The sequence below is a fragment of the Arachis hypogaea genome, chromosome 16 (assembly GCF_003086295.3).
Source record: "Arachis hypogaea cultivar Tifrunner chromosome 16, arahy.Tifrunner.gnm2.J5K5, whole genome shotgun sequence".
In the NCBI taxonomy this organism is placed as follows: domain Eukaryota; kingdom Viridiplantae; phylum Streptophyta; class Magnoliopsida; order Fabales; family Fabaceae; genus Arachis; species Arachis hypogaea.
In genome coordinates, this window is record NC_092051.1 from 72,085,929 (window position 1) to 72,103,414 (window position 17,486).

A 17,486-nucleotide genomic window follows, 5' to 3' on the forward strand; every position below is an offset into this window, starting at 1 on the left:
CACAGCAACACAAGGGAGTCCAACCAGTCAGACATCCCCTCAGGAATCTTAGAAGACGTCTCAACAACATTTTTGTGAGAAGACATGGCCAACTAGTCCTACAACAAGAATAAGAAAAGGGATTACTAACCAAAACAGCTTGGGTGAAATCAAAACAACTCGACTCAGAGCAACGCAAGCAGTAAAAGGAAAACCCCAAGACGCACACCAAGGTCTAGGGGCATCCTTTGGAGGCTGGGATAGAATAAGGACTCAAAAAAAGTCTATAAGGCTACACCCCAAGACTCTCGGCAAAGAAAAACAAATCCCCTTCCAAACAAGCAACAACATGAGAAGAAAGTCAAAAGCAAACCATCAGAAAAACATTATCTACTACAAATCTGTTCATACCCTGGGTCGCGCTACCCGACCTGGGATGATTGGCGACAAAGCGACCGACCTCTTCAGGTCAGGCTATCCGACCTCTTCTCAAAGAGGTCGGCCAAATCGACAAGAAAGCCCAACAAAGAGCCCAAATAGAGGAACACGACCCATATCCAAAGGCAATCCAAGCCTATAAAGATAAAGGCAGTTCCCTTGAAGATAAGCTGACTTCACCCCAAATAAGATAAGATAAGATAAGATAACTAACTTATCTTATCAGAAAGGTCAGCCCACACTACTATAAATACACTGGAGCACCCAGGTATAACTCATACTTTGATTCTACAATAAACCTGCTTAATACCCATGATAACTTAAGCATCGGAGTCTCTTGCAGGTACCCCCCACCCTCCGGTGGCCAAGGATTAGCAGTGCAGCAAGTCCAACAAGTCGGACACAACAGCTCCGGCCGTCACCAGCCAGCCGGACACACCATCTCTGACCAGTACAGAAGATCTCATCTGAGATCGACCTCCAGTTTCAGGTAACCCTCGGAACATTGGCGCCGTTGCCGGGGACCCTGGAAGTCATTCCAACACCATGGCGGACGGCCATGACAATGACCACGACTCAGATCTAGAAAACAGAACACCGTACAAGAACGTGGACACTACATTGAAGGATGCTCCGAAATCCAACGGAGACAAAAACTCACCAAATCCGGGAGCAATAGAAGCGCTCCAAGATCGCTTAAAGCAACTTGAGAAAGAAACCCAACAACAACGGGAGATCGGAAAGGATCTGCAAAGAGAGGTACGACGACGTCGAGAATTGGAAGAAAAACTACAGCAATTAGAAGCCGATCTCAAATCAAAAGCTCCTCGGACCACTCCTGAGGAAAATTCACGCAAAGAACAAGATCCATTCACCAGGGAAATCATGAAAACCAAAATTCCAAAAGACTTCAAGCTCCCGGATATGATTTTGTATGATGGCACCACAGATCCCAACCATCATCTCAGCAATTTCAGAAGCAGAATGTACCTTACCGACGCCTCAGATGTCGTTCGCTGCAAACCTTTTCCAACAACTCTCATGAAGACAGCAATCAGATGGTTCAGCAACTTACCTCCAAAGTCCATCTCAAACTTTGACGACCTGGCCAAAAAGTTCCTGGCCAGATTCTCCATCCAGAAAGATAAGGCCAAGCATGCCCCCAGTTTACTAGGGATCAAGCAAGGAGAATGGGAGAGCCTCTGCAACTACATGGAGAGATTCAACAAAACATGCATGGACATTCAAAGCTTACCAACAGAGGCCGCCATCATGGGACTCATCAACGGCCTACGGGAGGGACCTTTTAGCCAATCTATATCAAAGAAGTACCCTACCTCCTTAGACGAAGTATAGGAGCGAGCAGAAAAATACATCAACATGGAAGAAAATGCTCGGTTGGGAGAAACCTCCAAATCCGGGGTCCCCTACCGAGATAAAGACAAGGAATCCAAAAGGAAAGAAGATCGGCAAGGGGAGAAAATCAAAAAATACCACAATTACACTCCTCTCAAGGTATCCCTAGTTGATGTATACAAAGAAGTCTGCCACATGGAGAAAATACCCCCAGCTCGGCCACTCAAAGGCAAAAGAGGGGGAGGAAATCGGAATGAGTATTGTAAATACCATCGAGTGCGAGGTCACTCTACTAATGAGTGCTTTGATTTAAAGAAAATCATAGAAAAGTTGGTGAGGGAAGGAAAACTAGATTGGTTTCTAGCAACCCGAGATGATGATCAAAGAAAGAGACGAAGGGACGAAGATATCGGACGAACCACGCGATCACCTCGTACACCAGAAAGACACGTCCACATGATACATGGCGGATTCGCAGGGGGAGGAATCTCCAAATCATCTTGTAAAAGATATCTCAAAGAAGTATATCATGTCGAAGGAAAGGAGGAAGCACCCGACATCCCTGCAATCACATTCACTAAAGAGGACGCATCTGGAATCATCTCGGGACACGACGATCCCATGGTCATTACCATCCTACTGGCAAATGCCAATCTCCATCGCACACTAATAGATCAAGGAAGCTCCGCCGACATCTTATTCAAAACAGCTTTCAACAAACTCGGTTTAGAAGACAAGGAGCTTAAGGCATACCCGAACAGTCTGTTCGGACTAGAAGATACCCCGGTACAACCATTAGGATACATATCACTACATACAACCTTCGGAAAAGGGAACCAATCTAGGACCCTCAAAATAGACTACATTGTGGTCGGCATAAGTTTAGCCTACAATGCTCTAATAGGTCGGACAACACTCAATCAACTCGGCGCAATAGTCTCGACCCCACATCTATGCATGAAATTCCCAACTACAGAAGGGATAGCTACAATAAAAGCAGATCAAAAGATGGCGTGCTGCTGTTATAACGAAAGTCTAAACCTCAGAGGCAGAGGAGACACTATAAGAAAAAAGGCCTATGGCCACGCTTTTTTTTGCCACGCTTAAAAAGCGTGGCCAAAAGTGGTCAATGGCCACGCTTTTATGAGGGTGGCAATAGATTAGAGATTTGGCCACTTTTTTTATTGCCACGCTTCAAAAGCGTGGCGAAAAGTATCAACGGCCACGCTTTTGTATGGGTGGCAATTGGTTAGAGAAACGGCCACGCTTTTTTTTTTGCCATGCTTCAAAAGCGTGGCCATAGAGAGAAACAAGGACGTTTTTAAAGCGTGGCGATAGGGTTTCATTACGGCCACGCTTACAAAGCGTGGCCATATCCTAATACGCTTTTGGCACGCTTTAAAAGCGTGGCCAAAAGGTTCTTTTCTGCCACGCTTCAAAAGCGTGGCCGTAGAGCAAAACAGTGACGTTTTAAAAGCGTGGCGAGAGGGGCTCCAACCCATTGACCCTAACCCGGCTCCTGACCCGGCTCCCAACCCGGCACCAACCCGGTCCCCAACCCAAAGACACTAACCCTAATCACTCGAAACCCTTCACTCTTGGTTCTGAAGCTCCTTTCTCCCTTTCTCCCTCCGTTTCTTTCATTCACAGAAACTCAGCCAAAAAACCCTAGCACTGTAAGCCTACACCACCGCCGCCGCAAGGAGTGGCATACTGCTGCCGTCCGTCCGTCTATCTAGCTTCCCTCGTGCTCCAAGTCTTCAACCCCCGTTCGCTGTCACCGATCGCAGCTGCTTCCTCGAGCTCGGCGTCCGTCGTCTTTGTCTGCTCAGCCGCGCTTCCGCCGCCGTTGGTTGCCGTTAACGTTCGCGTCTTCATTCAGCCGTCGTCTTCGTTCGCGTTTTTTGCCGTTCACCGTTCGCGTTCGCATTCGTCTGGAAGCCACGTTGCCCTGCTTCAAACTCTGCGACCAACCCGTGCGCTCCACCTAGCTATCAAACTGCTCTCTTTTGTCGCCGCCGTGAGTTCCCTAAATCCACCACCAGACAATACACTCACACAACACCAATACTCTGCTTGAAACTCTGAAACTTCTTATTTCTATTACAATAAGTAACTATTTGATTTGGTAGTGGTTTGGATCTTTTTCATAGACTGAATTAAAGTATACAATGTTATGTTCTCTTCTCTATCACATTGATACTAAGCTTTGAATTCTCTTATTTCGTTTCAAGTTTACCGCACTCAACATGTTTGATGAAATGCTTTAACCGTATTTCGGGTTGGTTTTATGAATAATCTTGATACTAGTATCTAGTAAGCTAATTTTATGAAACTATCCTTATTTAGTTATACTGAATTACCACTTATTTATGTTTTCCACTCTATTGTTCAGCATAATTAGTTTAAAGATATAATTGGTCAAAAATAATTAATATTTTCTTGATATTTAAATGTGACAGGTAATTTTAAACATGAAAAAGAACTTCTAAAATGGCAGATACAAAAGAAATTGAAGGGTAACTTTTCTGGTGGAAATTGGGTTATGCTGGACTAGTATTTCGTTTTCCCCCCTTTGATTAGTTCTTTTGGGATTTTGATAACTTGTGAAGGGTTATTTTAACTTACAAGTTTGTTATTTTGAAATACGCAAGCATTCACAGGTGACGGTAGAAATACTGAAACAAATTTTTTGTTCTTCATAGATAATTTGCTTATCTTGAACATTTTATGAAATCATGGAGATGTCTGATGGAAAGACTGTAAAACTGTTTCAATGTATGGTTTATGCAAAGGAAATCACCTTGCTTTTGTTTATTATCTAACTTTTGCCTCTATTTTGTTATAAACCTTTTCCCTGTTTCAGAGACGCCCGGAACAGCAGAGTTGCTCTGTTTGACGGCATTGAGGAGGGAGGCATCCGAGCATCATCACTTTACTCCTCCTATAATGAAATTGATGAACAAGATAACGAGCGAGCAATGGGTGGATTGCAAGATAGAGTCAGTTTGTTGAAAAGAGTAAGTTTAATTTTTCTTGTAAAATAATCTAGACCTAAGTTTGTTCTTCCTGTATATTATACTTGAAGAACGCTGTGAATTATGATCATTTTCTCATTTATTTCTTTTCAGCTGTTGGTAACCTTCTCATTATTTTGATGTGTTAACGTGTTGTTGATGTGATTGTAACAGATCTCAAGTGATATACATGAGGAGGTGGATAGTCATAACCGGATGCTGGACCGCATGGTTTGCATATAACTATAAAAAATATTTACCATTTGCACTGCTACTTTTTTGTTCTTCTTTGATAAAATGTTGGTATTTGTTTAGGGGAATGACATGGATTCTTCAAGAGGAGTTCTTTCAGGAACTGTGGACAAATTCAAAATGGTATGTGGATTGTGGAATTGTAAAACCATATGGCTTTTGCAGTAGAGTTTTCATCTGGTTCTGATTTTTCTTTGTATTTGTTTTCTTCTCTACTTTTTTTAACCAGTCTTTTAATTATGTTGTACCTTCTTTCAGGTCTTTGAGAAAAAATCCAGCCGAAGAACGTTTTCACTTATAGCATCCTTTGTTGTGCTTTTCCTTATAACATACTTTTTCACTGTCAGTTTCTGTTCTGTTCTTGATTCTTGATTTTTGTTGATTTTGAATTTGTTCTCTAACTTTTGTGGTTGCAGTTTTTTATTTATTTGATTTTAATTTGTTGTTTGGTGTTCTCATGTCAATTTTGGTTAAGTGCTCTCTGTTCTTATTTTATTTTGATCACTCAGGTTTCGATCCCAGAATTGTACAATGGAATAGGTGATAAGCTTCCTAAATTTTATTATTCTGTTATCTTGTGTAAATTTTGTCCAATAAAATTTCTTTTTTCTGCTTTCCAGCACTTGTATACACTATTATTTTCTTGAAGATCGGTTCCCAATTCCTTTTCAGAAAAGCTACCATTCGTAATTCATAACTTCCTTTTTATCCTGCTTGTTTTATGGGATACTAGAAAATGTAGATGGATTTTCTGGTAGATTCCGTTTTCTTCATTTAACATTTCTTTGTAGTTGGTCTTTAAGTTCTAGACAGGAGATGATGTGTATTCACTTTTCTTATGTCACATAATTTTCATTTGGAGTGTTTTTATTTTATTATTATTACTATTTGCTAATTCATATTAGGGAACAACTTTTTCTATAACATGTGGCATGTAAAACTGCATAGAATTTAAGACAAAATGGTATCCTACTGTTCCAACTAACATTTGAAGTTTTGAGATGTCAAAATATAATGTCACTCTACATCACTAGCAGAATCCCAACTTGGTTTGGGGGCACTGAATGATGCAGCTCACTTCCCACATGCAAGATTTAGTTTAACTGTTCAAGTCAGTTAGAAAATGATCCCACATTCAGTTATATCAACCGAAAAAGAGTCAGGCCTATTAGCAGAATTGAATGGAACTGAGTAATTCAACTCATTATTACATTTGTCATCGAATTCTATTGAGACTCAAACTCTTTTTCCCTTTCCCTTCCTCTCATTCCCTTCTTCTTCTTCCTACCCTAGACCCTAAACATTTACCTTACAGAAAAGTATAGGTTTTTAAAGGTAGTGTAACATTGGAAAATGAATTTCCAGGATGCATGAGCAGCAGAAAAGCATTATTATCAACAGAGCATTAATAAGGAGGGTAAAACAAAATATAAAAGCTGTGAGTAAATGTAATTTAGAATAAATTGAGAGATAAAGCAGGCATAAGAAGTTTGGTTTTGGTGTGAACTTTGTTTCAGTTGTGCCATGTGTGTGTTCCAAGTTTTGGTTAACTTTTTCTTTCTTTGATAGGCGAGGGTTTTGGAATTGTTCAATGTATATTGTGTGTTTAGTCAAATTGAATTGCTGATATATGCAGAGAGTGTGCTATCCTGCAATACCAAATGGAAGCCCTGTCATCAGTGGGATCTACAATAGAAAACTGTTTAAAATGCATTATTTTAGCTATCAAATTTAATTTTGTTAGGAAAATTGCCCTGTCTCTGTTTCTGTTGCTGTTCTCATTTACTTCAGATTATAATTAAAATTGCTGCCGAGAATGGTATTCGAAAAATTTTGATTGGACAGTAAGTATCTTAATCATTTGAATTTTTCAATGAATCTTTCTAAAACAAATATGAAGAACTTTGTAACACAAGATGGCAGTAAATGACATCATCATAAGGATAAAAAATCTTTGATGGACTAGTGCATCACCTTATTGTTCACAATCCTCTAGTGTGTATTATTATTAACATGACTCTCTTAATAGAAATTTAGGACAACTTATCTTTCTAATACGGGAAGGTATATTGTCAACACCAGCTATATCTGCTGTGATAAGGAAGCAGAAGGCGAGCCAATCTAATTAACCCCTTTTTATCTTAGTCCTGGTGCGTTGGGTTATTTTTTGCTGTAAAATATGTAATGATTCCTATTTATTGATTGATTTATTATGTTTGCAGACTGATTTGAGGTTCCAGAACCATGCTGTCCTTGCTTTCCACGAAGCTGCTGAAGCCTACTTGGTTGGTTTGTTTGAGGACACCAACTTGTGTGCCATCCACCCAAAGACATTCAGCTTGCTCGCCGCATCCGTGGTGAACATGCTTAGGCTGATTGATTTCATGCTTCTTGATCGCTTCGGAATACACCTTGTGTTACTAGTTTAGTATTGTTCAAGTTTCCTATGCCATTGTATAGTTCTTGACAACCTTTTAGGTTTCAATTGATGTCTTTAGAATGATTATTTTGGTTATGGTACAGTAGATCATAGAAAGATACTACAAATGGAATGATTTGATTACTGGTGTAAGACAGTTTATTTTGGATTTAGCTCTTAATAATTAATATTAACTTTGATACAATTCTGAATGTGTTGGGTATTTGATATGTGAACTTCAGTAGAATTTCTTTCTCAACATGACAGCAATGATAGTGAGCTTTGTGATTTAACGGCCGTATCTCTTGTTATTGCCACGCTTTAAAAGCGTGGCCGTATCTCCATTTATTGCCACGCTTCAAAAGCGTGGCCGTATCTCCCTCTATTGCCACGCTTTAAAAGCGTGACCACATCTTTCACATACGGCCACGCTTTAAAAGCGTGGCCATATCTCCCACCTATGGCCACGTTTTTAAACGTGACAATCTATAAAAAACGTGGCAAAAAAAAAACGTGGTGATAGGTTTGAAAAAGCGTGGCGACAGAGCAACCGCCACCCTTGAAGAGGCCACCCTTTCAAAAGCGTGGCGATAGCTCAAAAAGCGTGGCGAAAAGCTATCGCCACGCTTTTTTCAGCTTTTCGCCACGCTTTAAAAACGTGGCAATAGACATATTTTCTTGTAGTGAGAAGAGTTTCATACAATTGAGCTTGGCGGAGTGCAGCGATGAGAGGAACTCCGTCCGTAGCCAGAAGGCGAAATAGAGAAGGTTCAGATCGGAGACACCTCGGACAAAACAACTAATATCGGAATAATCCTAAGAGGAGACTCAAAAGAATTATTGATACAATTCTTACGCGATAATGTCGATCTATTCGCATGGAAAGCCGCAGACATGCCAGGTATAGATCCCAAGCTAATGTGCCACAAGTTGGTGGTCTATCCAGGATCTCGGCCGGTGCAGCAGAGACGAAGAAAACTTGGGCCAAAGCGATCCCAAGCTGTGAAAGAGCAGGTATAGGCACTACTGGAGGCAGGATTCATAAGAGAAGTCAAGTATCCACTATGGTTAGCCAACGTCGTCTTGGTGAAAAAATCAAATAGGAAGTGGCGAATGTGTACTGATTACACTGATCTCAACAAAGCCTGCCCAAAAGATCCTTACCCACTCCCAAGTATCGACGCTCTGGTAAATGCTTCCTCCGGATATAGATACCTCTCGTTTATGGACGCATACTCGGGATACAACCAAATCCCCATGTATCCACCAGATCAAGAAAAGACCTCATTTATAACACCGAAAGCAAATTACTACTATATCGTGATGCCCTTCGGCCTCAAGAACGCAGGTGCTACTTATCAAAGGCTGATGAACAAAGTCTTCTCAGACCACATTGGAAAAGTCATGGAAGTCTATGTGGACGACATGTTGATAAAGACACAAAGCGAAGACACATTACTGTCCGACCTGACTCAAGTGTTCGACACTATAAGGAGGCACGACATGCGACTCAATCCTGTAAAATGCACCTTTGCGGTAGAAGCAGGCAAATTCCTAGGTTTCATGCTCACACAAAGAGGAATTGAAGCAAACCCAGATAAATGCCAAGCTATACTCAACATGAAGAGCCCCACCTGTGTCAAAGAAGTGCAGCAACTCAACGGGAGATTGGCCGCCCTATCCAGATTCTTAGCAGGGGCAGCGATAAGATCTCTCCCCTTCTATGCTATGTTAAGAAAGGGAAAGTAGTTCGAATGGACGACAGAATGTGAATAAGCCTTCCAAGACTTCAAAGAGTTCTTAGGACGACCGCCTATCTTATCCCGACCACGAGAAGGAGAACCGCTCATATTATATCTCGCAGTAGGAAGCCGGGCAATAGCCTCAGCACTAGTCAGAGAAGACGAAAGTGGACAACAACCCGTCTACTTCATTAGCAAAGCGCTACAGGGATCCGAGCTGAACTACCAGAAGATAGAAAAGTTTGCCTATGCTCTCATCCTAACATCTCGACGACTTTGCCCATACTTCCAGGTTCACAGCATTAAGGTTCGAACCAACCAGCCCATAAAAAGAATACTGCAAAAAACGGATTTAGCAAGCAGAATTTTACAATGGGCAATTGAGTTATCAGAATTCGACCTCCAATATGAAGCCCGGACGGCCATTAAATCACAGCATCTGGCCGATTTTATCGCAGAATTCACAGACGCCTTAGAAACCCCCACAGAATGGAATCTCTACGTGGACGGTTCTTCAAATAAGACTGGAAGCGGCGCAGGTGTGATAATAGAAAGCAACCAAGGAACCCAAGTTGAGATCTCCCTCAAGTTCGGGTTCCCGGCCTCAAACAACCAGGCGGAATATGAAGCATTATTAGCCGGTTTGAAGCTGGCTACAGAGGTTGGAGCTCAAAAACTCAACATTTATAGCGATTCACAAGTAGTCACCTTGCAGATAATAGGGAGCTATCAAGCCAAAGATCCCACCATGAAAAAGTATTTGAATAAAACGAAGGAACAACTCAGACAACTCGGGGAATATAAGATCTGCCACATACCCCGCGAACAAAACGCCCAAGCTGACGCACTCTCAAAACTAGCCAGCACCAAACCAGGGGGCAACAATAAAAGCCTCATCCAGGAAATGCTACAGAACCCATCAATTTCGGAAGAGAAAATCCTAGCCATAACAAGTCAGGACCAAGGATGGATGACCCCCATAATTAACTACCTCAAAGCAGAGACGCTCCCCACGGAGGAAAAAGAGGCGAAAAGATTAAAAAGGGAGGCACAGTACTACACTATTATAAACAACATCCTGTACAAAAGAGGGATCTCAATACCACTACTAAAATGTGTACCGACCAACAACACAAAGGAAGTGCTAGAAGAAGTACACGGCGGCGTGTGCGGCAACCATCTCGGAGCACGAGCTCTCGCCAAAAAAGTATGCCGAGCGGGATTTTATTGGCCACTCCTACAGAAAGAATCTATAGAATTTGTAAAGACATGTCCACCATGTCAGAAACATGCCAACTTCCACATCACCCTGCCAGAAGAGCTCATCAGTGTAACCTCGCCCTGGCCATTTGCAAAATGGGGACTTGATTTTCTCGGACCCTTTCTCCAGGGATCAGGACAAGTAAAATTCCTCATAGTCGGAGTAGACTATTTTACAAAATGGATTGAGGCAGAGCCCCTAGCCAACGCCACCGCTCAAAGAAGCCAGAAATTCCTATACAGGAACATTGTCACGAGGTTTGGGTTCCATACTCCATCACCACAGACAATGGCACTCAATTCAAAGACGCAGGCTTCAAGAGACTAGTAGCAGACTTGAATATAAAGCACCAGTTCACCTCCGTCGAACACCTCAAGCCAATGGACAGGCCGAAGCTGCCAACAAAGCCATATTGGCTGGGTTAAAACGGAGACTACAAGATGCAAAGGGAGCTTGGGCCGAAGAACTTCCGCAAGTCCTATGGGCATATCGAACAACGCCACACTCCACGACAAATGAATCACCCTTTTGACTAGCATATGGAGTGGAGGCAATGATCCCAGTAGAGATCGAGGAAGGGTCACCCAGAGTAGTCCACTACAATGAAGAGGCCAACTCTCAACTTCAGAAGGAAGAACTCGACCTACTACCTGAAATCCAGGAAAGAGCTCGGATCATGGAAGAAGCACTAAAACGTCAAATGGCTTCCAGATATAATCAAAAGGTAGTGCCAAGAAGTTTCACGGAGAACAATCTCGTCCTAATCCGAAATGATATTGGAACAACTCGACCAGGAGAAGGAAAGTTGGCAGAAACTGGAAAGGACCCTACCGAGTTGTAAAAGTACTTGGGAAGGGCTACTACAGACTGTCCGAACTCGATGGACGAGAGCTTCCCAGATCATGACACGCCTGCAACCTAAGAAGGTACTACAGCTAGAAAAGTAAAAGATCTCACTATTGGATGCACTCTTTTTCCTGAAAAGGTTTTTTAATGAGGCACCAAGTTGAGACTCAAACACTATTCGACATAAAGGGATGAAAAATTCCCACATGTATATATTTGCACTTTTCTTTGAATAAAATATATATTTTAGATATTCTACAAGATTTCAAGACGCATTAATCTGAAGCATTCATCGTCCGATTATAAAGCAACAGATCGGCAGAAAGTGAAAAACAATTTCACTGCACGATCACGATAAAGATAATCGTCCGATAAAGGCGAAAACGCGATTCACCCAAAAGACGATCTAGAGATGACAACCACTTTCTACAAATCGGCAAAGATGAACATAGAATAATGTAAGAAGTTATCGAAAGTGATCTAAAAAAGAACTTGACGAGGTCTTACGGATTGCTAAAATAATAACTTAAAGACTGGCCGACGTTAAGAAGTTGGACCAGGTCAACCCAAGTTATAAGTAAACCCTGGAAAGAGGTCTGGCCAACCCTATTAAAGAGGATTACTTTAACTTAAAAGGGCCCGACATAACAAAGTCAACCCAAAATGAAAAAGTTATGCAAGTAGTCCCTGAAAGAGACCTGACAAAGGTCCAAAAAAGAGGACTACATAAATAACTTAAAGGAGACCGACATAACGAAGTTGGACTCCTGCTACTAAGAAGTTATAAAAGTAATCCCTGAAAGAGACCTGACAAAGGTCCAAAAAAGAGGACTACAAAAATAACTTAAAGGAGACCGACATAACGAAGTCGGACTCCTACTACTAAGAAGTTATAAAAGTAATCCCTGAAAGAGATCTGACAAAGATCCAAGAAAGAGGATTACAAAAATAACTTAAAGGAGACCGACATAACGAAGTCGGACTCCTACTACTAAAAAGTTATAAAAGCAATCCCTGAAAGAGATCTGACAAAGATCCAAGAAAGAGGATTACAAAAATAACTTAGAAAAGGACGACGTAAAGAAGTCGCCCTACTACAAAGCAAGTTACAAAGGTAACCCCTGAGAAAGACAGGACAAAGGACTACCAAAACAACTTGGAGGACCAACTTGAAGAAATCGGTTATAAATCATCAGAAATATAAGCAAGAGCGAGAAAATCAAAAAACAAGTCGGACCCACATAGCCATAACCTCAAAAGATCCAAGTTACGAACAATAAAGCAAATCCGAAGAGGACGAGCGGCAGGGTTCCAACATCCTCAGAAAACAAAAAGATACCAAGTTAAGTGCAAAAGCATGATATAATCTACAAAGTTATAAAGCTTCAGAGGCCACCAAAATCTACCTCAAAAGCTGGAATGTTACTTTTGTTTGTCAAAACAAAAAGTTGCTAGGCAAGCAACGAGAAAGTACTAGCAGTTAACAAAACATAAAGAGTTTAAAAAGCCCACAAGCCGGGCCAACTACGTAAATATCCAGAATAAATGGGCTAAGGGTCAGAAGACTTTTTAGCAGCATCAGTCCGAGGAGACGGAGGGCGAGTCTGGAGAGGAACAACATCTATAGTACCATCATCCCGGTTTAAGATCTGACAGTCAGGATCAGAAGCGGGAGGGCCGACCTCGGCAGGAACAGCAGGAGTTGACACCTTGGCAGAGGACACAGGGGGAGGTTCAACATCATCATCATCGTCGTCATCAGGGACAATCTTGCCATCCCTGACAACGTTATCTAGGCTAAAGAGGGTCAGGTCGGCCTCGGGAGCAATAACCCGAACTTATTCCTTCAGGTTCTCATAGGCAGCAGTTATACTACCAACAAGATGACCTTGGAGTTCGGAGTAATTAGCTCGGGCATTCTCCAACTCCTCCCTCAGGCGCAACACCTCCCGGTAAGATATCACATAACTATCCTTATGTCTCATAGCCGTGTCCTCGGCCAGCCTCACAGAAGCCGCCAGAGAGATGGAACTCGCCTTCTCATTCTCCAAATCTTTTTCCAACCTGGCCACCTTCACTTCAAGCTCCTCCTTCAAGCCTTTCATCCGATCAAACTCCTATTTGGCCTCCTCCATAAAAGCTTTAGTGGCATGGAGAGGAAGACTTTGAGCAGTTCGATATAGGGCCGCTCCCATATGTGCCATCTTGATACTACTCCGAGTTATATAATCAAAATGATGAAGAAGAAACACGTCGTCCATAGGGAGGACACCATAAGGGCCGATTTGTTGATCTACAAACTCGACCGCATCAAAGTTAGGAGCATCAAGGTTGAAAGGCTCAATTATTTTTTGCTTCTTACTAGGAAGGGCACCAGAAGCTGCAGCAGAAGATTGTGGAGGATCGACCAAACGAACCCGAGGAATAGGAATTGCTTTCCTCGGTCCGGGAGAACTCGGCACAGGAGGCATCTCTGGAACCTGAGAAGACCCCTCTCCGATCGCCTTGGCCGAGATGTTTAGAGTAGCAGTTGCCTTCTTTGCCTTCTTGTAGGCCTTTATAGAATCATTATTTTTCGACATCTCTGAAAATACAGAATCAACCACAAAAGACAAGTTACAACATAGGAGAAGAAAAGCTCAGAAGCAAGTATAAAAACAAGTCAAACAGTACCCAAAGCAGTTCGAACCAAAGATAGATCACTCAAGAATCTCTTCGTATCCAGATGGGGAGGTTTCCCCCACAAATCTTCAAGAACAACTACAAAGGCCCGCTCAACCTCATTAAGCATCTCCCATGTATAACGTGGCACTCTCACATTCTTTTGCCACTCTAGAGGAAAAGCGGGCTCATCATTTTCATCAAGAAAAAAGGGGCAGACCCCCTCAACAGCACGAACTCGGAAGAAATAGTTCTTAAAATCTTTAAACGACTCATCATACATGGAAAAAACTTTATGCCCCTGGGCCGATCTGAAAGAGACCCAGGAAGCTTTCTTTTTGGAGGAACCTCCGGGCTTGGCCGAGACGAAAAGATAAAGAAAAAGAGTTTCAGAAGGTGTTATGCCTAACTCTTGGCAAAGCAGTTGAAATATTTTGATAAAACCCCAGGAATTCGGGTGAAGCTGGGATGGAGCAATGTTACATGACCACAATAGGTCAGTTTCAAAAGCAGTAAAAGGAAAAGAAACGTTTAATTGGCTGAAGAAGTATTCATAAGCATAGAAGAAGGGACGCTCCCCCTCGATGGAAGTCGGAAAACAAACTCTCTCATCAGAATCAGGGGCAACAAGCTCATAATCCCCCTCACGGGCACTGTTACCACAAATCCTATGGCACTTCCTCAGCTCTGTGCAAAATTCAGCATCCACAACGGAAACACACAACAAAACAAGGGAGTCCAGCCAATCGGACATCCCCTCGGGAACTCTAGAAGACATATCTACAATGTTATTGCGAGAAGACATGAGGCCAACTAATCCTACAAGTAAGAAAAGAAGATGGGATTACTAAAAATATCTCGGACAAGGGAGAAAACAACTCAATACGATACAGGCGAACACACAGAAAAGGAAAACCCCAAGACTCAAACCAAAGTCCTGGGGCATCCTTTAGAGGCAATAATAAAGCAAGGTTCCTAGTAAAAATCTACTTCTCGCACCCCAGCACCTCTCAAAACAAGAAAAGAAGGCTTCAAACAGTAAGCATTTTCCATCAGATTAAAACACAAAAGTCTTCAAAAACATTGCCTTTCAGTCTAAGCCAGCAAAAACCATCCCCAAACATCAAGCACGCCAAACACAAACCATTAAAGATACAACCTTTTTCAGAATCAGACAAAAGCAATCGTCAAATAAAGCAAGGAACAGATGCGAATAGTGGTACCAGAACAGAAACAACAAGGAACATGCAAAGCCTTAAAAGCATCAAGCAAAAACAAAAAGGATCATGCAGAAGGTGGAAAAACCCCCAGAACGCACATTTTAACAACAATAAGGCACGATGGAAATAGAAAGATCTAAACATTCTCTAAAGGAAAATCAAAATCAAAACCTCATCAACAAAAACAAAGAGAAAGCACGAAATGGGACTAACCTGGAGACGAAAGAAGCTTCGAGGAAGAAAAATGGAGGCGCAGAAATAAAAGCTGCCCAGAAAATCGCCAAACAAATGCCACAACACAAGAAAGCAGAAAGTGCAAACAAAAAACAGAGAGCGAAGAGAGTGGAGAAAAGAAGTTACGAAAAGGGCGAAGGAGAGAAACCGTTTCTGGGTTTCCAAAATCAAAATAAAGAGCCAAAGGGAAACAGGGCAATTAATGTTAAAATTAATGAAAACATTAAACCCTCGCACGTTCCCGAAGCGCCGATATAAAAGCGCACGCATTTAGAGGAAAAACGTTCTACATTCAAAAGCTTCTATGAAGAAAGCGACAAAATGCTTGAGTTCGGCTTCAAAGGACCAAAGTCAAAGACTCGACCTCGACAAAAGACCGAGCTCAAGCAGGGGCACTGTTCATACCCTGGGTCGCGCTACCCAACCTGGGATGATTGGCGACAAAGCGACCGACCTCTTCAGGTCAGGCTATCTGACCTCTTCTCAAAGAGGTCGGCCAAATCGACAAGAAAGCCCAACAAAGAGCCCAAATAGAGGAACACGACCCACATCCAAAGGCAATCCAAGCCTATAAAGATAAAGGCGGTTCCCTTGAAGATAAGCTGACTTCACCCCAAATAAGATAAGATAAGATAAGATAACTAACTTATCTTATCAGAAAGGTCAGCCCACACTATTATAAATACACTGGAGCACCCAGGTATAACTCATACTCTGATTCTACAATAAACCTGATTAATACCCATGCTAACTTAAGCATCGGAGTCTCTTGCAGGTACCCCCCACCCTCTGGTGGCCAAGGATTAGCAGTGCAGCAAGTCCAACAAGTCGGACACAACAGCTCCGGCCGTCACCAGCCAGCCGGACACACCATCTCCGACCAGTACAGAAGATCTCATCCGAGATCGACCTCCAGTTTCAGGTAACCCTCGGAACAAAATCTATCATTAAAGAAAGCTACCAATATGGCAAATTCATCAAAGGCACAACCCTTTTCAAAAATGAAACAGTTTATCAGCCCAAAACTCCAAATATGAAGATACAATCAGAAGCGGGAAAAGAACATGCAAAACCTTAAAAAGCATCAACTATTAGCGAAAACGCCAAGAGCATACTAGAAAACATGTATCACAACAATAATCGAGCACGACGATGCAAAAAGGTTCAAGCTTTTCAACATACATTCAAGAAAAATCAAAACTTTACCAAGAACTGAATGCAAAACGACGAGGGAAGTAAAGAAGCGGAAAGAAGAACCAACCTGGAAAAAGGAGAAAAGCTTCGAAGATATTGAAGATGGAAAGATAGAGTCCGGAATCACATTTCAAAGCAAAGAAAACACCAACAATCACCAAACGGCGTCGCAGAGAGAAACGTGAAAATATAAGTCTCAGGTAAAACAGAAAGATAGAAAGAAAAGGGGAAGTTACAGCAAAGAAACAGAGAGGAGAAACCAACTTTTTGTGAAAAGTTCAAAATGAATATAGGAGGCAAAGAAACGGCTCATTAAAAGAATTAATGAGGTTATTGAACCCTCGCGCATTCCCAAAGCAAGAAGACGCGCGTTCTTCAAAAGAGTGAAAATTCAAAAATGTTCCGCATTCAAAGGAGAACTCTACAAAGAAGAAGTCAACAAAATGCTCGAGTTCGGCTTCACCATAAAAGGATCGAAGTCCTAAAACTAAAGACTCGACCTCAAAAGAAAGACCGAGCTCGAGCAGGGGCACTGTTCATACCCTGGGTCAAGCTGTCCGACCCGGGATGTTTGGCGACAAGTCGACTGACCTCGTCAGGTCTGAATTACCCGACCTCTTCTCAAAGAGTTCGGCCCAACCACTACAGAGGCCCAAGAAGGCCCAAACGAAGGGGGATAGCCCAATCTAAAGGCAGTTAAAACCTAGAAAGATAAGGGCGGTTCCCCAGAAGATAAGATGACCTCACTTAAAGATAAGATAAGATAAGATAACTATCTTATCTCCAGGAAGGTCACTCCACACCATTATAAATACACTGGAGCACCCAGGTATAACTCATATTCTGATTCTACTAAAAATCTGCTTA

At 42.1% G+C, this 17,486-nt stretch overlaps 1 protein-coding gene across 1 annotated transcript; it reads left to right on the forward strand.

The window, feature by feature from the left end:
- Window positions 1–4,623: 4,623 nt before the first annotated feature.
- LOC112757150 (bet1-like SNARE 1-1) lies at window positions 4,624–7,471 on the forward strand. The gene is made up of 5 exons (XM_025805756.2): window positions 4,624–4,793; window positions 4,965–5,021; window positions 5,106–5,165; window positions 5,301–5,384; window positions 7,265–7,471. The coding sequence occupies exons 1-5, from the start codon at window positions 4,755–4,757 to the stop codon at window positions 7,469–7,471; spliced, it is 447 nt and encodes a 148-aa protein (XP_025661541.2). The 5' UTR covers window positions 4,624–4,754.
- Window positions 7,472–17,486: the final 10,015 nt, after the last annotated feature.

Bases quoted from the DNA above. Each gene is read 5' to 3' on its own strand.
- LOC112757150 (XM_025805756.2), top strand. From the start codon at position 4,755: ATGGGTGGATTGCAAGATAGAGTCAGTTTGTTGAAAAGA. The intron at 5,022-5,105 runs GTTTGCATATAA...GTATTTGTTTAG, and splicing joins ACCGGATGCTGGACCGCATG to GGGAATGACATGGATTCTTC. The intron at 5,385-7,264 runs GTCAGTTTCTGT...TTATGTTTGCAG, and splicing joins TTATAACATACTTTTTCACT to ACTGATTTGAGGTTCCAGAA.